At 33.4% G+C, this 22285-nt stretch overlaps 2 protein-coding genes across 3 annotated transcripts; one reads left to right on the top strand and one right to left on the bottom strand.

Moving 5' to 3' along the window:
- Positions 1–815: 815 nt before the first annotated feature.
- LOC120348193 (uncharacterized) lies at positions 816–12489 on the bottom strand. 2 transcript variants are annotated; one of them, XM_039418319.2, is made up of 6 exons: positions 12048–12489; positions 8148–8230; positions 5230–5437; positions 2969–3593; positions 2631–2683; positions 816–2390 (listed from the first exon to the last, which is right to left on the bottom strand). In XM_039418319.2, the coding sequence occupies exons 1-6, from the start codon at positions 12241–12243 to the stop codon at positions 2254–2256; spliced, it is 1302 nt and encodes a 433-aa protein (XP_039274253.2). In that variant the 5' UTR covers positions 12244–12489; the 3' UTR covers positions 816–2253. The 2 variants fall into 2 exon arrangements, with proteins under 2 accessions (XP_039274253.2, XP_039274251.2); XM_039418317.2 differs by having other exon boundaries at positions 830–2393; positions 12048–12486.
- A 3993-nt stretch (positions 12490–16482) lies between these two features.
- Positions 16483–21883, top strand: LOC120348194 (procathepsin L-like). Its single transcript, XM_039418320.2, has 7 exons — positions 16483–16716; positions 17142–17264; positions 17600–17776; positions 19243–19312; positions 19863–20183; positions 20400–20502; positions 21139–21883. The coding sequence occupies exons 1-7, from the start codon at positions 16591–16593 to the stop codon at positions 21236–21238; spliced, it is 1020 nt and encodes a 339-aa protein (XP_039274254.2). The 5' UTR covers positions 16483–16590; the 3' UTR covers positions 21239–21883.
- Positions 21884–22285: the final 402 nt, after the last annotated feature.

Raw genomic sequence — 22285 nt, 5'->3', positions numbered from 1 at the left:
TTCAACTTGACTTCGTTGAAAATAGCATTTATAGTCTTCATTTTCTAATCTCTTTGGTTATCATTGCATTATTTATAGTCTCGATAATTAATTTGCAAAAAAAAGTTAAAGAGGATGGGTCAAGAACAGGGGCATGCCTTTGCTAAAAAAAACATTCCTATTGCAATAGGATTATTTTTGCATTACAAAATGATGTCTGAAGCGAGTTTAAACGAATCTTCAACTTTTAAATTTTCTAACCATCCGATACAAATATATACATAAATAATTATCTTTGTATTTGAAAAATGTTGTCAAGTATTATTTCATTGCAATCACGTTATTCATAATGTGGAATACATAATTTTCTCTTCGTCAAGAATACGAACTCCAAATAGATTTTATGACATAAGAAATATGGGCGGGTGGTCGTATTTCAGTGCATCGTTAATATAGAGAGTAAAGAATCTCATCTCCAAACGGTAAATTGTCAAATTCGCTCTATACTACCGTTTCTGTTATAGATGAAATTTTAAGTTATATTTCAATATTATACTTTTACGTACAATTGTATATATATGAGTTTTCCAAGTTACTTAGTTCTGCGGGAATAACAACATCAGTTTCCTCGTCGAGAAACATAATAAGAACTTGAAACTAAGCCTAAGCCATAATATTATCTTATTTATTTATCTTGCTATTACCACTCTAATGGTATAGTGACAACATTTTAATTTCCAGCTTCAGCTACACGCTTAATACATTTCACAACAAAATGTACATATGAATTCAGCTCAGCAGCTCGCTCGACCTCAAAATGTTCTGTGGTAAACAAGTGAAAATTTTGTGTACATCACTACAGTGAATGTTCGAGTACTCAAGTCAACGTTAAGTGTCCAGCCATCTGAATTTTTACTCCAAATTAGTCACAGCTAACCATTGTGTTGAAGTGCCAATGAGAAGCCATTGATATCCACTTTTGTACATTATAAAAAGATGTAATTCAGCTGGCTTACACCAGTAATTGTTATCCTTTATCCTGGCGAATGACTAACAATAGGATATTAAAGGCAAACATGTAAGACATTTTTTGGCAAGATTTTTGAGGAAATTGAAATAAAAAGATTTGTTTATTTTTCTAAGAGTTGAATTTGATTTTTTCTTCCGGTATAACCATTTTAAATTTTAAAAACGAACGTGTGTTTTATAGGGAACCAAATAGCACGCGTAAATGCAAGTATTTTTACCTATTCTCTTCTCTTTTGAAATTTTTTTTTATACCTTAAATACAATGAGACTGGAGAGCTTTGTTTTGGGCAGTAATAATTCACAAGATTGTGTTAATCTTTCGCGGAGAGCTTCACTCAGTTTCATTGTGGTAAAGCAATAGCTTGATTTATCCCCTTTGGTCCAGACAACAAGGTTGAAACGATACTTGGTAGACAATTTATCGTTTTATTTAGAATGGTATTGACGTTAGTCCGTGAGCTGTACGAGTGCATCTTACAATAAATGATTGGTATAGATTAGGCAAAATTTTCAATATATTTTTCAATTGCTCAAAATATTTTTTTTTTATGATTGAGTCGACCTGAAAATCAAGGATCTGATTCATGGAAATCTAGTGTTGGATTTGAAACGTTAGGTAGCGTTTAAGAGTCATATAATTATATATATTATGAGGGTGTATTATATTTCGAAGATAACATTTATAAATTGCTGTTTTGTTATGCAGTAAAACAAAGAAAAACAAGGATAAAATATCAATAATCCACAGAATCCAAAGTGCCGGCATAATCGAACTATCTGGAATGAACGATAAAATACTTTAACAACACTTCACAAAAAAACATTGACTTCATTTTTACCATTATCTCTGACAATTTTGAACAGTTTAAGAATCGAATACTTCCCTTCATCTTTCGTTGATATTTTCATAAACATCTTATAAATTCCGTCTGAATTAGGGAAGTCCTATTTGTAAATGTTTTCGTTTTGAAATTTGAATAAGTTAACAAAGTTCAAGTTTGAGTTAACAAATGTGTTGCGAATGTGCGATTGTCTGCAACAATACCATGAACATTCTAACTACAATTTATTATCAATGAAACACCGAGTGACACCGTCTTGACAAGTCGACAAAGTTCTTCAGAACGAGGAAATCAATACTTTTACAGAATACTGCTGTATCAGAATATATTTTATATATGAGAAGTTCACCGATAACAATAATTAGAGTAGGTGCTGTTTTTCTTCTCTTTATTCTTTGTTCATTCAGGTTTTCATCCATTTTCTTTTTAAAGCAAACGCAGGATGGCGCAATACATTGTGAATAGTTGGCCGGTCATCAGGCATAGGTGACAAAATTGTTTCCATTAGCTTTGTTAAAGGTGACTTTAACGATTTCCAGACTGCTGTGAAAAAAATACAGAAAAATCGTCACTAGAACAACTTTGTCTGGGTGAATATACCTTTTTTATACAATAACAGTTTCGGCTGTGAACACATATAATGCAAAAATAATTCTATAGTCTACACGCACGATATTATGTCCAACAAACAGTTTATATGTTTAAAACATGAACAGTTATTCAGAGCATATACAATATTTCACATATTTAGTAAAACGGGATCTAGGTATTATAGCTTACCACCGCGTCCGTTCCTGGTTTTGTCAAATTGCCTTCCCACGTGCCGCGACGATCTGAAAAGATAAGGTATATTGATGAAGGCGATCAGTAGGGTTTGTACAGAAGAAAAATCATATTTGATATGGTAATTAATTTTATAACTGGACACAAAGCGGCTTGTCTTGCAAATTGTTTTTCTTGTTGGTGATGGTGCGGAAAATCGCTTTTCTCCACGACTAATGGGGCAATTAATTTCAAATTTTCAGTACTTGGGCTGTAATTTTGACGCGGAATTTATTTTACTTTCATTTTCGTATATTTGAGCATTTCTCTCTTATTTTTTATTTCAATACACTTACTTGAGATACTCATGCTTTGTGCATGAATATTGTGAATTTTGTAGTTCTATATTTTTTCTGTTCTTGGTGTTTTCAGACCGAATTACAGCATTGTTGCATTGACAATTCCAGTGAAACTGGCCGGTGAGACACAGAAACAACATAGCACCGAAGCACCAAACGTCGAAACTTGGCTTCGCTGTGTCATCCAGTAGAAGTATTTTGTGGGTACATGTCGTATCGGAAGGGGGTACCAATGCTACTGAAATTTTCCCCATTTCTTTTGCAGTATTTTCGATTGAAGAAAACAACCAAAAATGTTCATATTTTGAAGAATTATCCCGAAAAAAACTTATTTTGTCGCCCACTGTTCGAGAGAGTTTGAAGTTACCGAGTTTAACTCTTAGGCCTGATAAGTCGGATCTTAAAATGTTATTATCTCGATCAGATTCCTTTTCATTGATGGTATAATTACAATAGATTGAAACATTGCTTGGGGTGATAGCACAGTGAACAATTTGAAGCCAGTGCAGATGCTCTATGGCGCCACCTAGTTGCTCAAACACTTTTTGGACAAAGTTGACTCGAAAACCATCGTCAACATTCGATTTCATCAACGTTTCAAGAGATTTTACTTGGAGGTACTCTAAAAAGAAAAGATACAGTTGTCTATTTTTTTTTTGTATTTTAAAAAGTACCGTAATAACAGAATGGTAAAAAATTAAAGGTTCATATATATATATTTATATATCTATACAAAAAAGAACAATTAAAAGATTCGGACGAATTACGAAGTGATGACTCGTAAAATTTTAGTTCGAACTTTCAGTGTGCCCCGAGAGCCTCTCCAAGCTGGCCATTAAATATTATTTTCATTATTATTGAGGCATAAAAACTAAATTATATTCTGTCTGATGAGCATTTCAAGCAAGGACTGCGAAATATCGATTTTAGGCACAATTTTGAGCGAATAAATGTGCCTCGCTACTGACTAATGAAGCGCGAATAATGACGTAAGACCGCACGCCATATGTTTTTGAGGCGGGTATTCCAAGACACCTGAGGCGTAGATTCACCGACGACGCTGGTAGCGAGATATACGGGCCTAACCTGGATTGATTTTTTGTAGTCTTGCACCATATATGATTTGTTGATTGTAGAGGATGAATCTACTCATTTTCAAATCAAAAGGTACCAGACTATTGGGCATTACTAATTAGATTTGGTAAAATTATCGACTCTTCTTGACAGACTGAAATGAAAAACAAAATTATATGGTAATTCGGGAATAGATTTTTTGTCAAAGTATGACCTGTTCGCCCAAACACTTCGCGTTGTTTTCAGGTAATTTATATGAGTGACGACGACATGTATGTGCATAAAGCGTCAGGCTAATAACCAAATTGCGTAAGTTATTTACGTAATGATGCGCACCTATCTGTTAACTCAGATTTTATCCCAAAGATTTCGAAACGCATGAAACGAGATGCTTAATCTACGATTGCTCCATCATAACGAATTATCATTGTTTACCACGAGGCTATTGTGACGTCACAAAGAAGAAGCACCTTTCGAGTTCTTGCATCATAGATTCTAGCTTAACGCTTATAAAATTGAATTTACACTATACTTATAGCGTACGAAAGTGAACACTTCTGATATCCACCTTCTGAGCCCCAATCAATATTGGTGGGCCTTTTAAGGACACTGTTAAATGTTAAGGATGCATTGCGGTATTATACTTTATATTTAATATTCATACATGTGTCTTTTTTTGGTGAGGATGCAGAGCGCGTCATATTGATGAAATATATATTTCAAAAAATAAAAAATAATCTTATTAAAACAGATACCCTACTTATATTAAGTAAGTTTTACATAGACATTGTAGATACTGTAAATTACATACGTTTTTTGAATGTTTGGTTTTCAGGACTAAAAGTCATAAGCCCATTTCTGGGCGCTCTTCAAGTATGTGTACCAAGATGGAGGTAACTAATTTTGAGTTAGAGTTAGCGATATACCTGCATGGACAAATGATAGATCCCCACTAAAGCAATAACTGATGTTATATGATTTTCATTCTAAATGCTTGGGTTGCTTTCTGTTGAGCTATAGCTTACACAAATTATTACTTTATGACGAAGTGAAGAACATTGAAGAAGCTTGAACGCGAGTTTATTTTATTTTTTTTAACTAATCCCATTATCGTCGTAATAGAGAAGAATTTAATTCGCCGGGCAATTTACCTATAGCTCTAAATTTTGTTCAAGAATACTGACCTACTGATAAGTATATATGAGAAAGGTTGTCTTTCACCAGTCCATTGCAGTAAATAATCCCTGGATGTTTTCTCGCGCATCTATGAAGAATAGCTTCTCTAAAATCCTCTGATTTTATCCTGCAGGATCTTGCAGTCGTAAGCTCAGTCTTTTCTAGTTTTTCTAGGATGACTTTACGTCGTTGTTTTTTATCAAACGCTACCCATTTCTGTGAATAAAATCGCAAATTTTTATGGCATGGTTCACACCTTTGGGTTCGAACCCGAAATATCAAAATCGTGATTTCAACATCGTGAGAATCGCCTGGCATATATTATGACTGGACTTGCAGAATACGGTCCAGTTAAATTCCTTTCGCTACAATTCCATTTTTGAATATACAAGGCGTTCAACCGTTTTGAAACTCAATATTTAGTGTCAATAACCAATTGCACACAATTCGAGTTTTTTGGAGTTAACATAATTGAAATAGACCATTTTAATGCATAAAATCAAGCGTTAGAAAAATAACAAAATTTAATTATTTGACATAAATGATGCAAATGCAATAACTAAAACACTTCAACTATATTTAATTACTCCGAATAAGTGAAATTTTGTCGTCGCTGATGAATAACATCAGCTATTATTTGAATGTTAAAATTTTGGAAATTTCATTATTTTCCCATAATTTATTTCACATTTGATTATTATGAATTATTCACGAAGGTAAGCGTGAAAAATAAATTGTTCTTTTTTCATATAAACTTTACAAAAATGCATTTTATACGCGATATTTGGCATCTGAACATCTGATTTCACACAAACCCATATACCCAATCTATATTAATCGTCATCAAACGAAAAATAAAATAAAAAGAGGGTATTCATGTTTTTTATAAAAATTTCCACATTTATATTGAAAGAATTGTTTAAACCTGAAATTGAAATATTGTAGAAATGTTTGATCAAGTGTGAAAATGATATAAAAGCGATTCTTTCTAATGAATTTGTCCGTTTTGTGTAGACAGTATGGAATCTTTTTATTGAAACTGTAATGTTCTTTCGAAACCAAGCATATTTCACCAAAGGCATTTTAATTATTTGTGAGTTCGTCAAACTACTGATACCCTATAGAAAACAATGACTCCTCCAAAATATGCCGCCATATATAAAGAGTACATGAAAAAAAAAATTCGAATAATCAGGCTCACTTTTTATGCGCCTTCCCGACTGAAACGGTTAACCGGAACAAGAAAATGTTATTTAAGATCTACGTAATCTTAAAAGGATTTTGAGCTCAAGATCCAAAGCCCATTTTCCGTATTTTCATTGCAGTTTTAACATAATTTTTTCTTTTTTTTTGGAAATTTGAACATTTTGTCAAATGAATAATGCAAGCATTCCCTATTTAAAACTTTTATCGTTCAATAGCTTTTACAAAACATAAATATCATTGATTTTTTCTCAAATGGAAGCGTGAAACAGAAATTTACGTTATGGTCAGAAAAAGTATTCCGAGGGGAATAAGATTTTGACAAGATTTTGATTCGAAGTGACAGACGATTTCTTGAAATTTGTTTTTTGTCGAGCATAAACAAATCTTAACCCGCTGATTTACTTCATGTGCCACGTTTGGATTTCGACATAAACAGTTATTCCTACAATGACAGTTGTATGTCGTTATATGAAACAGATTACAAATTTTATATTTTGTCATGTAGGCCGATGAATAATATACTTTTAACGAGCACTCCGTATATGTTTCATGCACGCTTCCACATTATTACTTCGAGTAAATATTTCTGAACGACCAAAACGTTTTTAATTTACTTGAGAAATCTTTTGCGGTCAACATTTTTTTGATTTGTGATACAATAGGTGAATAGCGGATGAGTGGTCGTAAAACTTTTTTCAACGTTATTTCGACACCCTCCCCACCCCCCTCACCATCCCCTTTCATAAGGAAAATATGCGAAATGAAACCTTTCATACACTTTATATATTAAATATGAAAAAATCTAAAAATTTGTAATAAAACTCATAAATTGAGTTAAATCACGATTGAAATCATTACAAGCGTAAGTAAATAGCAAAACCTTTTAAGGGGATCTTATTACGCTCGTAAAAAGAGTCGATGTCAACGAATATTTTCATTTTAAAATGCCAGAAATGTAACGAGCACTTTGTAAAAGTTTCCTTTCACCTATAATCATTCAACTTGCCTTATCACAGTCCCATTATCATTCTGTATTACTTTATACACAGTTTTTTCTGTTTAGCAAGTGACTTTCTTCTATTATTTTTAAATCAATCTCCACATTTCAAAAATAATAATAATAAATATGTTTAAAAAAAATTATGTAAAAATTTTTAAAATCGCGTGTTGCCAAATGCTAGGAATTTCATTCGAGTATATTCGAGAATAAATTTGGATATCTGAGCTCTAGCAATTTATATGTGTTGGAGGTTATGAGGAACCAGAAAGATTGTTAGCATTCCAAATGTTATTATCTACCTACCGACATAGATATAACACTTGACAAAAAAAAAAATCAGTCCGATGACATAAGCAGGAGATTAACGCATCAATATATCTATTTTATCTTTGTAACGATCACATTATTGAGCTGTAGTCTTAAGACCTGATTATTGTTTTTTTGATATATTTACATTTATCAATTCTTCTCAATATAATTTGAATCTAGTAAAAAGTTAAACGTATACATAGATGCACGTTACGAGTGTAATATGTGTGAATTTATATAATCATATTTATATAATCTTTTTTAGACATTTGCCATTTATCTGCACAGAAGTCACTAATAATTATTTCACAATGAAATTACTACCTTACAAATAAGTACTAGTTAGAAAGGCTATTTATCGACAGTAACAAATATATTGAAAGACATAGGCCTATACGTAAAACGTCTCACCTCCCGACACCCAAATGATCCTTCTTGAATTTTCTTAACAAAGTGCAGCCGTTCATCGTCTTTCTTGCTTCCATCTGTATAATCTTCATATAGAAATATACCCATTGTAAAATTATCAAAACTTAGGACTAAAATTGCATCAAAAATAGTTTTATTGGTCTTAAGATGTTCCTTTGTTCAGTTCTTTAATACTTCCTGACTGATATCATGAAAAACAATTCGAAAATTTTGCAGAAAACTCCTTGTAAATGTCCCTTCTTCGGTGGCATACTGTATCAACTGAGTTATTTCTTAGCTAACAGGATAACACATTACTTTTTAGCGGGAAGACCAACTTAGCAGAATGAGTGCTGCATGTATAGTGAAATGAAATCAAACCGCAACGCCAAAGTTCAGTAAAATTGAAATTATTATTTAAAATGAAAAGTATGAAACTGGTTTAAGCTAAGGTGGCGGCCTCGCCGCCCTGACTGACATGTCCCTGCTCTGCGCGACATCTAATAAGCTGTAGTGGATTTTTTTTTAGAATCTCTCTCGTATTTATACCCATGGAAGCTACGACTTGAGAAAAAAAAATATAACCACAATTTTCTTTGGTAAGATAAGAATACCGGTCGGTTCTCATTACTTCTGTCCTAATATTGAATACATCAGCTGACCTGGCGTATCTGTACGACCAAAACGACATCATTCTGTAAAATATCCGATATAAATAACGTTCGACGCGACTGTATCAGAATTTAGCACAATTGGTGAGATATTTCGATAAATACGCTTTACCTAACTAATTGAGCGCTTTAAAAACAAACTTCAACATTGATAGGGATCTCAAAATACGTCAAACACCCCGACAAACACTGATGATACGTAAATGCGCGAGGCTCGAGGATAAATTGCGTGTACTTCGAAGAATTTAGATCTGCGCCAGCGTTGGTCGACTACAATTTTATAGACATACAATTACAAGTTTTAAAAATTTGACTGATATCAATTTCAATTCCAAAAATCCATGACGCGCCGATTCGATCGAGGCGCGGAAAACATGAAGGGTATGACAGCGATCCAAATGAAATAGAAGTTAGGAAAGAGGTCCAAAACGCCATTATGAAATTAAAAGAAAACCACAAAAGCGACCAAGAATTTTTTTGGAAATAACATTCTCAAAAACACTTTTGTTATTTTATCAAATAGTTTTTATCTTGAGAAATGAAGACATTCATTTTTATGAGTATTCCATTCAACAAAATATTATCATTTCCACGAACGATAGAGCGTCATCAATGAGAACGAGGAAGACATGTTGACCGTATTATTCAATACTACAATATATGAATCAATAAACATGGCGGAGCTTTGGCTAAATCAGGCGCACAGACGAAATTAATTTCCAATTGATATTTTATTTGGCGTTCTCAGAGTTTTTGGAGACTAAAAAAACTACATAATTAAACATAACAAATCGAATCCTGCCAGTCACTAGCTGAATGTTATTCCTCCATCAATGATGCTGGGGAATTGCCATTGGGTGATTTAATAAATCAATTCTATATTATTTACAATTAGGTTAATGAAAATATATTAATAATCCCACAAAATACCAATGAAACTACAATTGAATAACTTCAAACTGAATTAATATATTGATATATATGCTAAATTGAGTGTAGAGTTCATGATGGTCTTATCGGTTCGCCTTCTGTGAACAACATCTGGATCAGTGTTGTTGCTGTATTGAAAACAAGTATTTTAATTGCTTTTAATTAGGTACGGTATTTGTTTGCTTTATTGCTACCCACAGTGATAAAATGCGGTCGCCAATATTACTTGTAAATAAGTCAAGCACAATATTTTAATTAGGAAAACAAAAAAGAGGATTGTTCACTGCCGCTATACTTCATATCGAAGAGCATACAAATGGAAGTTTACTTTTAAAGAAAATATCATGAGAAATTTTATATCGTTATTGATATTGAATTTTATTTTATTCATTCTATACTTGAGGTTTTGATCTTCAAAACGGCGGTAATTTTTCATTTTCTTCCCTATGTGCCTGTTGTGTTGTACTTATGGTTGTAATATGTTTCCATCAAGTCCATCTGCGGGAAGGGTGCGTCGGAATTCACTCAATTTTGTACAAGGAAAATATAATAGGACAGATTTGACTTGTTTAAAGAACATACAGTAAAACATAAATAAGCTACTAAAAACGATCTGAAACGTATATAGCAAACACAGACCCGCTTTCCGAGAAGCTACCACAGTAAATGGTAGTAGAATACCATATGCTTCTGTTGATTTATTGTTTCAATCGTTGTTACATTTTCTATAAATACATTGTTGCATTCGCCTGTTTTTACTGACATTTATTAGGATTTTTACCATGTATCTACACTATATTTAAGTATACATTTTCTCAAATCAAGACAAATAATAAAAGTGTTTACTTTCCATAAAATATCAAGATTAAATATTTGCCTCAAGCCCCCTAGTCGTAAAAATGGTTGATGACCCGAACGTCCTATTTATACGAACAAGTGTTTACAAATAATATCTTGACAAATTCTACAAAAATTATATTCAGAGTGACCATCTCTTTTTTGTGTTCGACTTTACAGTCGCCCGCCTTTACGTAGTGATGCTTAAGTCAATTTTATTATTCACATTGTTCGAAGCTTTTAAAATCTATCATAAGATCACATTGTTTATTTCATAAATATTTACAAATAGCTTGTTTGTTCGAGTTTTTCACACTAGTTTTAACTCAATGTATTTATTTTAGCCCAGCTATTTGCAGTGCCATGTAGATGCATGGGAATCAAGTCTGGGATTAATCGATATTTATCGGCGAATATCCTATTACAACGATAAATATTCATCTTTTCATTAGTCAGCCAATTATTTCTTGTAATCCTCCCATACGTGGGTTTACACCTTATAGGGCACGCGACCTTGTATTGAAACACATACCTACATAGGGGAATCATTCTTTTGTTTTTCTGCTAAACGTCAATTAAATTTCGATAATGTGCTATTTACTATACAAATAGTTTCAAGCATAAAATTTCCCATAGACATGATATTCTGTGTTTTGATGCAAGGAAAGGCAACACTTATTATCGACGAATCGGATGACGTACATTGAAGCAAGTTTTAATTTTTAATTACCTTAAGAATTTGAGAAAGTCGATTATCAAGTCAAAGTGCGACATGAATGGAAATAATTAGTATATCGCACTAGATAATTACAAATTATTCTCCTCATCTGTTAAAGATCACTTTTCCTGCAAATTATCTCGAAGATATGAAATAATCTTATTCGGACTACAAACAGACCATGTCGTTTAAACTATCATCTACACAAAATTTTCTGCCACGGCATTGGACTTTGCTTGGAAATCGAAACCGTCAAACATTTTATGATATATGACGTCCCAAGATCCTCATCATATCGGGAAGAAACCTTTGAACATATGACGAGAAATATATCATAGTCCTGGTGCACAAAACTACGCCAGTTTCAAGCACCATCACATGGTAATAATAATTAAGGTTAATTTTGCTTCGAAAGACCACTAGAAAAATTCTTGAAACTGTACCGTAGATTGAAATATCTGAGCTATGCGAAACTCACGTTACTATGATGCTGACTCAATCTGTTTTAGCATCTTATGTTCATTAAGGCACACCAATTCTAACTTACGTCGTGAAACGAATATTATTTGTGATCAAACTGGCACAATGTAAATACATGAATGAGAGTGTAAAATATTTTCATTACTTTCCGTGGTATGTACATTCATAAGTTTTCGAAAGATATTTATCGCATAAATGATTATATTTGCTCCTCGAGTTATATTACATAACACAATCTTAATGAAAATTCAATGGGAATAAACGTACCTTGATCGGCGCGAACGTAATCTTCATTCTGAAATCTGTCTTCAATGCTGCTATCCAAATCAGCTACGCTGTGAATTCCTCTTGTGACGACAAAAAGAGGAGCGACTCTTCGTCTTCTGCTGTGAAGCGGCATATCAATAAAAGCAAATTTTGCACAATATGATCTATGATACAATAGAGGCGGGGACACAATCATTTGCAATGAACACGTAAACAAACCGCATACAATTTATATAAACATGGTTTAGTCAATTACTACGTGCTGCATAATTTTTTGAAGGTGTGATGCTTAATTCTACACTTTCCACATATGGTATTGGCACAATTAGGCGAGTGACGTTCGTTCTAGTACTGGTCGATCGATATCAAAATGTTTTTCTTACAAAGCGACCCACGCCAAAACAGAGCCCAGGTCTTTTGAGGCATATTATTGAGAGAATATAACATTTGTGCAAAGCGTCAATCAAAGTTATATTTTTTACCCTGTAATATATTCTCCTATCCCATATATATATTATTGTATGCCGATATTGATAAAGATTCGCGAGGTGCTCGGTAGATGTGGACTACTCCATTGGTCGGTTCTTATGCACAACCATTCAGACAAAACAACATATTCACACAATACATAAATTTCTAACCGGTATTTAGTTCAATAATAAATCGAATAAATGTGCCACAATTGAGAAAACAAGCCACCATTTTTACCTTTATATCATCCACGTTAGCATAACTCACAGAAACGTCGGTTTATTACCAACTGAAAAAGAGAAGTCAAATGGTATGGACATTGGACAATATACATTTTCTAAAGCGAACCCATGCTAACATGAAAAAATTAATTAATACTTTTTGCAAAATACCTATGCCACGATAGTAATGTTTATTCGCTTGAGCCAGGGGTCACCAAACTACGGCCTGCGGGCCGGATCTGGCCCGTGGCGTCCTTTCATCCGACCCGCAATAACACAAAATAATAATAGCGCTTTTTTTCCAATGTATGTTTCTTCAAGCATCGACTACCTTGTTTATTTTGTAACATTGGCCAATCAGCAACATGCGAAATGTCACGTAACAATATGCCTTTTCGCATCCGCTCAGACACTTTTGTCATTCGCACAGATTTTCAGCAATGGTTTCAAATAATATCTCGTTTTCGCGAATTGGAATGCTATTCGTTAGTTTCTGGTCGGAATTCAGAAATTTAAGTATGAAGCAAAAAAGTGAATCATCATTTTGCCTTCTTAGAAGTTATAGTTTAATCGCAGTAATCAAAAATTGTCTAGAAATAGCTGTGATAAAGTAGGCTAAAATTCTATACCGGAAAGCAGCGTTTTCTGCGAAGGATGCACTCATACACTCGTGGCGCCTGCTGTCAAATGACAAATATTTCAAATTTAATACAATAACAAAATTTCATAGACAGTTTTATTTTTTCCCGTGTGATATGGGCATGCCAATTGCCAGAAGGCGAATCAATATCGCTGCATCTAATTCTAATTAGACATCATCATAATTAGACATTAGACATAATAATTTATGTTAATGTTTTTGAGTGATTCAAATGTATAAATTTCTCGGTCAATAATGGAAACTACGAAACGTATACATACGGCTTGTTCCAAAAGACTCCAACCCAGTGGTCGACCATAGGACCGTCGTCCTGAGCCTGCCCTGAAGAATATATATCAATTGTTTGGTTGTATAATTTTACGAGCAACCTGTGAAACCTTAAACGTAATTGTATAATGGTAGACGCAATCTCTGTCGGTCGTATATGAAAAAGAGACTTGAATGCCTTATATTTATCATACTGTGATGATATATGCAATTTTAACACAAAATGATATAGTCAACATTGTTACAGAACAGTGCAAATTTATGGCGAACAGATATATGAATTCACAAAGAAATGTGTTACCACGTTACGTTTAATAAGGAAAGTTAGAAACATGGTTCTAGATTTAAAAGCTTCTAGCTTTAAAAGCTGGAAGCTATTTTTAGTACTGAAACTGAAGTGTGCAAGGCAGACGGATTAAAACAATAGTCGGTCTGTGAGCATTATTCATCGTGCACATATTTCCAGCTTGAAAAAAAGATATTCCAGATAATGCGGATTTGAGGTTTGTGATCCAGATGCTTTGGTTGATTCAGATGCCTTGTGCGCCGACGCTAGTAATCTCGGTGTTCAATTAGAAAAATCATAGAGTTTGGTTGCTATGGATGATACTATGGTAAAATAAGTAAATGTTTACTTATCCTATCAAGCTGATACATTGAGTTGCGTACGCAGGATTTTGTGCCAATGTAACGTCGTATTTTGTATTTCACACATTGGAAAATTCATTAATATTCAATTGATATATTTCTATATGTATGAAATATTGAAAATGTCAATATAAAAATTTCGCATCGGAAATAGATAAATCCGTTAATAGCTAAAAACAGGTCAGCATCCTGTTCCCGATTAACGAGGCAAATACCGCAAACAAGATTCTGCAAAAAATAATGTTAACGTCTGTATCGTAACTTATTTTTTAAAACTGGATAAGATCAAAAAGCTGAATATATCGGTCTAGATTTAGCCGATACTGAAAAAATGGTCGATACAATACTATAATATATAACTCGAGGTAAATAATGGAAATTCAAACTGTTTTTGCCCCCTTTGCATCTCGTAAATCTCAAAAAGAATCTGGACTCGAAAGTCCTTATTTCCGCTGGTAAACATTTCGCTGTATTATTGTACAATTTATTCAGTAACAATAATATAACTATTAATTATACATCTGGGCGGTATGTTTGATAAGTTCGTATTCCTTATTTTCGGCGAACTAAGCTTTTGTTGCAATTAATATTATTTTAGGAAATAGCGCTTGCACTCCCTCCTTAAGTGAAATCTTTATCTTTCATGTACGCTAGTAAAAAGTAACACAATAGGTCGCTAATTACGTAAACAACAGATGTGACTTGAAAGGGGATTACGGGATACAAGAGCGACAATCGTTCATCATCTGTGCGTAGGCTCAAGCTGTTTGTGGGCACCCCAGGGGACAATAAAACCTGCTGGAAACTCGTATGCAACTGAAAATTATAGCGGCAGTGTTATGCGTTTGATCTAATATATATAAATTCCCGTACTTCACGTACAGTAGGTATTCAGAGTAGAATCATTCTTATTCGTGTTAAACTAAAATCTGTTGGAACGGAATGAAGGTTGCAGATTCTGTGTTGATACGGAGATTACGGATACAGTAACTGCTTTTTCTAAATGCCTGCCTGTCTGTAACCTAAGCATAGTAAATCCTAGTACGTTTCCAATTCTAGTGATAGGTAACCTCGCGAAATATTCGAACAAATTGAATCAAACATTTGTTCTACATTTAAGTTATTTTTGAAATCATATTGAATAATCCAGTCATCAACACATTGTTGCTGAATTTGAGCAGCAATTATAGGAAAGACACAACTTTTTAAGAAGTATCTATTTATAAGTAACTAGTTCAAGTTCAGAATAATTTTTAACCAATAATTTTATTTGAGTTGGGGATACACAAGACGTTACTTTACGGGAGCCGTTCGATCTGTCAGTTGAAAGGAATATCATGCTAAATTTATTCAACAATAGTTTCTCTGTAGAAGTGGAACAAAGAGAAAAGCACCGCAATAGATATGTAGTGTTGGCATCTTCACTTACGTATACTAAGCACATTTGAACCAATACATATCAGGGTTATATGTTTTTCATCGTAGTTACAAGTGGTCTGTAGTTATAAGTAAGTTTATACTATTTTTATAGTATGCGTTAACGTTAGAGATAGCGGTAATAATTGGGACAGGGATATAATACCGTACGATACCGTACTTCTGAATATGTCGAACATAACGATAAGTCCTCTTATAGGTCCTTGTTCCATATCGGATGTAGTCTATCGTGATCTGTTTGAGGCCGTTGGTTTGGAGTGAATCATAGTCATGGGATTGCATGACGTCAGATGGACGCTGCTCGGAGCCTTTGTTTTTGTTGATTTGCTCTTTGTCTATCGCTGCAGCAGCTCAATTTCGCTCCCTTCGGCCCTTACAGTGAAGTATTGCAGGTCACGCGATCGCTGTTAATTCCCGCAGTTTTTTTCGTAGTTTCGCATTCGTCAGCATGTAAGGAAAGCTTATAAATGCAACCACTCGTAAGGAAATTTCATATTAGTCTTTATGCTGTCGATACCTCAGTTCTGCATCTACCAATTGGTCAATACCGGTACTACCTTCAGATCTGACTACCGTCACTGTTGACTGTATCAGTTCCAGTGCAGCAGTGCGATATTGTTGTTTATTATTTGATATTCTCATGCCATAATAGTCTAAAATTTATTCTGCAGTTCTGACGACTGTGGCGGTTGTAACATGGAAAGACAAAACTGAACATAAGCTCATATTTTTTTAGAGTAATATAAATTAGTCAATAAGTAGGCTAAGCCCAATTGTAACAATAGTGTAATAGACTATACATAATTTTGCTGCAGCTTTGAGCTACCCAAATCAAACTATGATGAAGTTGTTCATTGTGCTTTTGTTGGCTTATGCAATCAATGCGGCTCATATCGACTGGGAACAATCATGGGAAGAAGAATTTTTGAAATGGAAGAAGCTTTTTAACAAAAATTACGAGCCAGTAAGTCATTAATACAGATATACAGGATGCGAGTGTGTGCCTACGGTTCATGATTACTGTCTACATTCAGACATTTTATAATTCTGTAATTCTGTATTATCACAACCCATTTTGATAGTTTGATCACCGTGCTAATAAAATGGCCAGGAGCGTTGATGAATGCCTTACATAGTGACCCACACAAATCAATATTTGAATTGTTTACTGTACTGTGTTTCTGTAAAAAAAATTGTGAAAAGGGGATCTCCCTTTTCATCTCTTCATTAGTAGAACTTTAACCCCCCCCATAAAAAACCTTAAATTATCAAGTTTTTAAATTTTTCTATAGATATAGCCAATATAATACCAAAATAAACCTTACCTAGAATTTCTCTCATCTATGTTCTATTTTTCAAATAACTAATTTATTCATTTTTTCTTATAAGGCAGAAGAATTATCAAAGAAATCAACTTGGCAAACAAATCTTCAAAAAGTTTTGAAACATAATTTAGAACATGACATGGGACTGCATTCTTACAGGCTGGGAATGAATCATTTTGCTGATCTTGTGAGTTTGATCTTCAAAAATTTTGATTAGTAACTAACAATAATGCAATAACCGACTGGAGATAGGCGTCTAGTAATATATGAGAAAAAATATCCTTGGTTATTAATTTTTTGCGTTTGTTTTAAATGAAGATAATAATATGTTGAAAAGTGTTTTGTATCCTGAAAATTCTAAAAACAATATAACTACCGGTAAGTAGCCTGGTTAAGTAAATTTACTAGCGTGACTTGAATGTACTATCTTTTTCAACATACTCGATTACAAGCCATACTTCAATCACAGATTCCAGATTTTTAATCCAAGTAATATATTTTTTTTTCTCATCTGCACTACAGAACACAACTGAATTTACCAGCATGATGAATGGATTTGACAACAAACAGAGATTATTAAGAAAAACAAATGAAATCATCAACACAATGTATCTTCCTCCATTGAATGTTGATACCAGTGATCTTCCTGAATCTGTCGATTGGAGAGAACAAGGATTCGTCACTCCAGTTAAAGACCAGGTATATATGTTTTTACAATTTGCATGAATCATTTAGCAAAACTTAAGATTTCAAATGTGTTAGATTTCTCCTGACTTAATTAATAATAACGAAAGCACAAGTATCTTGAATGGAAGTACTATAGATTTGATTTTTACGGGCCCAACTACTCCTCCGCTATGTTTTTGTGCCGGTGGATCCATAAGTATATAATTCGGGGATGCTGTAGCAATTCATGAAGATATATATCTATTCTAGGTGATTCAAGAGTGTTGCTTCACACTAACACAAATATATTTCTGTAACGCTTCATCTGACCATCGATCGGACCAGTCATGTTGGTTAGTGTGCAGCAAGACTCTTGAATCACTTATAAATTTTAATTTGGAAATCATTTCCTAAATCGAATCTAAGTCCAAACTGTAGGTAGACTTTACTTCGGCAGAATACCCTGTAACAGCCATAATGAAAAAAATAAAGTAGCTCTTTATGCTGAAATACCAATCTATCTCATATTTCCACTTAATTCCAAAATTGTTTTGAACGTAAAATGCAAAATTTCAGTCATAGAAGTTGAAATAATTCTAATTGTTTTGTATTAAGTTCTTGACTTGAAAGTGGATTAAAAACAGTGTCTTATAAAATATTTTTATAATCTTTATTGGTAAGAATTCAGCTTAATTTTGAGAATGTTTTTCAAGATTTATTTCTGATATTTTCAATGTGAACCTGATTTATATGGCAGAAAAGGTTAAGCTAACATTTTGTCGCTTTTATTGAGTGAATTACCATTACACATTAGAATTATGCTATTGAGTCACACTATTATTGTGAAGCAATGCAAAACCAATCATTTCCTGCTTGTATGCACTCCACAAAAGTTTTTATCGGGAATTTCTAAAGGAATACAGTAATTTGAAAATAATCATCACATGATACACCCTGGAAGTGAGACAGGCAAATTTTCATTTTCTCCGCAAGCTTGTCATGTGCTTTTCCAAAATAACTGTGATAGACAACTTATCAATTTTGTGCAAGTTAGCTCAGTTTAAGCTGACTGCATTCATTTTGTGTCGCATGATATTGAAAATTCAAATTTACACTACAAAATTTAAAATTTGAATATAGTCATCATGTGGGTATGAGGAAATGAGTCTGTACATTTTTGCAGTGTCATACACATAGCTTAGCTTATGTTATTATTTTCTTCCTTGATGTACTAATAAATGATACTATGTTTACCAGTTAACAGAAAAAGGGCATAACATTTTATTAATTTACTTTAAATATAATGGTTACCATATTCCAACTATTTTAACATTTCTACTACTTGAAAAATTATTTTGAAACAAAACATTTATTGCATGTGTAACTTATTCTCAAACATGCATGTAAAGAGTGGTATCATACCAATATACAGTGAAAATTACTTTGACTTTTTCTTCGAGTAGAAAAAACAAAACTTGAATGATTTCTCATACATACAGGGACGATGTGGATCGTGCTGGGCATTCAGTACAACTGGTTCATTAGAGGGTCAACATTTCCGTAAAACAGGTAAGACATTTTGAAATCTAGATGTACTGTATATATAATACAATATACAAGCATCATTGTTTTGATTATTACATTGAGTAATATGTCACCTATAATACCTAATGCAATTCATATCTGACTCTATTCTTGTCATAGGTTTTTCCTTCAGCTGGACCAGTGTTTGCAAACATTTTTCGATAATACTTCCTATTTTCGAACTCTTTATTCCTCCCTCACTAAAAAAACATAAAAACTCAGTTCTCGTTTATTATTCAATCTTTAAGAATCATTAGCTAGTAATACTTGCAACTCACACTCTGTCTTTTATACAGTTTGGATAACGAATAATGTGTGCATAAATAAGTATTACGATTTGAAAAACTAGATCAGTAAAACTACATCGAATATAAAGTAATATTTCCAACAAAATTACTCCCCTATGGGTGGAATTCCACCTGAGTTGGAAACAATGAGCTGGGATTGTAGTGATATTTCTGCTTATCTGGAGCTTTATTCAGAGAGAATGTAATACATTGAAATAGGAATTTATCTTCCATTTTATCTTGTACAGGAAAACTCGTCAGTCTCAGCGAACAAAATCTCATTGATTGCAGTCACAAAGAAGGCAACAATGGATGTGAAGGTGGATTGATGGACCAAGCTTTTCGTTACATCAAGATGCAAAAAGGAATTGATGCTGAAATACATTATCCATATGAAGGCCAAGATGATACATGCAGATATAACAAGAAGTACAACGCTGCAAATGATACGGGTTATGTTGATATTCCATCCGGCGATGAGCAAGCTTTAAAACAAGCAGTTGCTCATGTTGGGCCTGTTTCTGTTGCTATTGATGCAAGCCATCAATCATTCCAGTTATATTCCTCAGGTAAAGTACATAAATTTTGCATCTAATGATAGTTAGTATTATTAATGTTGGCGGAAATTGAAGTCAAAATGTTTGAAAGTAATAATTATAATAAGTATAATTTCTATTTTCGGTTCCACTAGTAATTGGGACAATTGGTATAAAATTACCATAGCAATAATTCTAAAATATCATACGTGGTTATTTCATTATAATCATTTTGCCACCTTTATTCAGGTGTTTATGATGAGCCAGCTTGTACAGATCAACTTGATCACGGTGTTCTTGTTGTTGGATACGGTACCTTGGACGGAAAAGATTACTGGATTGTTAAAAACAGGTGAGCGAATAGACATTCGTCAAGTCTTTCACATAACAATGCTCTTGTAGTTGTACCAGCATTTATTTCAAGTTGATTTCAAAACCAAAACCTTTTTAGTTCAGCATGTACCCATTTTTTTCGAACTGACCCAGAATGATTATGAAATATTGCCGTGATATTACATGTATAGTGCTTGTTGTAGAAGTCAGTCTCAGTTTTTACCACTTCATGGCAGTTCCTGCCACGAATGAACTGTGGGCGTCTCTTGCCATGGTTTTATGGCGCTATTCAGTAATCATTATTAATGTTATATTCATGAAGTCATGTACCAGATTTTAGTTAATCATGCAAAATCATATCTACTGTAACCTAACCTACAACTACATCAAAACTGTATCCATATGAAAGATGTTCCGACTTACCCAATATTTGTCACCATCAGGGGTAGGTAGCCTTGCCATTACAGCCGAGATGCCTTACGGTTATGGCAGCAAAATTTTACACGCCATTGGTATGTGGCAGCTAAAAAGTCAGTCGCTGTGGTTTGGCTATGGTTTTACGGTAGCTTCAGATGCCACAAAATACTAAAAACTGCACGTGTTGTAGTAGGTAAATCCTATCCTAATTTTATCTAAAATATCCAATTTTTTTCAGTTGGAACACTGCTTGGGGAAAGGAAGGTTACATCCTGATGTCTCGCAACAAAGACAACCAATGTGGTATAGCATCCTCTGCCAGCTATCCAACAGTTTAAATACTGCCTTATACACCATTAGTTTTAATTACTTTTACTAAGTCTTCAGCATCGTTTTAGTGTCTTTTATGTAGCTTTGTGTTGATTTTATTTATTTCATCCTGCTGTACTTCAATTACTGTTTTTACGTACAATTTTAGCAACATGTTTGTATATACTGTAAGCTATTTTATTGGTCACTGATGTCTGAAATATGTAATATTTATTTCTTCATTATTTTTGATGTCTGACAACCTTTTTCTTAGGCAATATGCTAATCCCAATATCAACAACGTACTAAATAGCTCAGTATTGAAATTATTCCACTGGTGATTACTTTTATAGCTCGGTGAATTTTTTTTATCACCTCAGCAAAGAATATTTTTTGGAGTGTGTTGGGATTTTAAAATAGTATTTTATAAACGAAATTGTGATCAGAATGTTTTTGCAAGGATATGATATCAGCTATAACACTTCTAACTGTAAAAATGTAATGGTGATTTGTGCTAGTCTGCAAATTTTTAAATATTTACCTATTTGCCGACTGGCTGTTGGATTCATGGTTTCCTATTGAAGCACACAAGACACCATCACACAAGCTTAGACTAAAATATGAGCAACATTATTTTTTTCTTATTTTCAAAATACACTTGGGTAACATAGAAATTGGTTGTTGGTTTTCATGTGTTTCCTGGCAGGGAACGTTGGTTCGTGTTAGATTAACTGAATCAATGATTAACGTTGTGGGGCATACACACTCCTCATAGATGGGCGATAATGCGTAGTATACTGTACAGTCAGCTAACCAAGTTAATGGTTAACTGCAAGAAGTATTTAAATAACGCATATTGTGCGAAGTATTATTATTAAAGGGTGGGGTTATGAAATGATAATCACTTCAGCTTGAATGCTTAAACACATACTTGTTCCAACACCTTAATTTAGCATTGTAGATTTCATGCATAAATGAAAGGATTTACCTGATGTCCATTACCAATCTACTCGCTTTTATTTCACTCACATTGCTGAAAATTAGTACAAGACTTATACATTGATGTGATGACTTTT

Source organism: Styela clava, chromosome 11 (assembly GCF_964204865.1).
Source record: "Styela clava chromosome 11, kaStyClav1.hap1.2, whole genome shotgun sequence".
NCBI lineage: Eukaryota > Metazoa > Chordata > Ascidiacea > Stolidobranchia > Styelidae > Styela > Styela clava.
This window is presented reverse-complemented; position numbering and strand designations above follow the sequence as displayed.

Coding starts and splice junctions, on each gene's coding strand:
- LOC120348193 (XM_039418317.2), bottom strand. CDS start 12,243: ATGATTGTGTCCCCGCCTCTATTGTATCATAGATCATATTGTGCAAAA. Junction 5,438..8,147: donor GATCATTTGGGTGTCGGGAG/GTGAGACGTTTT, acceptor TTTTATTCACAG/AAATGGGTAGCGTTTGATAA. Junction 2,394..2,630: donor AACCAGGAACGGACGCGGTG/GTAAGCTATAAT, acceptor TTTTTTTCACAG/CAGTCTGGAAATCGTTAAAG.
- LOC120348194 (XM_039418320.2), top strand. CDS start 16,591: ATGATGAAGTTGTTCATTGTGCTTTTGTTGGCTTATGCAATCAATGCG. Junction 19,313..19,862: donor TCAACATTTCCGTAAAACAG/GTAAGACATTTT, acceptor TATCTTGTACAG/GAAAACTCGTCAGTCTCAGC. Junction 20,184..20,399: donor ATTCCAGTTATATTCCTCAG/GTAAAGTACATA, acceptor ACCTTTATTCAG/GTGTTTATGATGAGCCAGCT.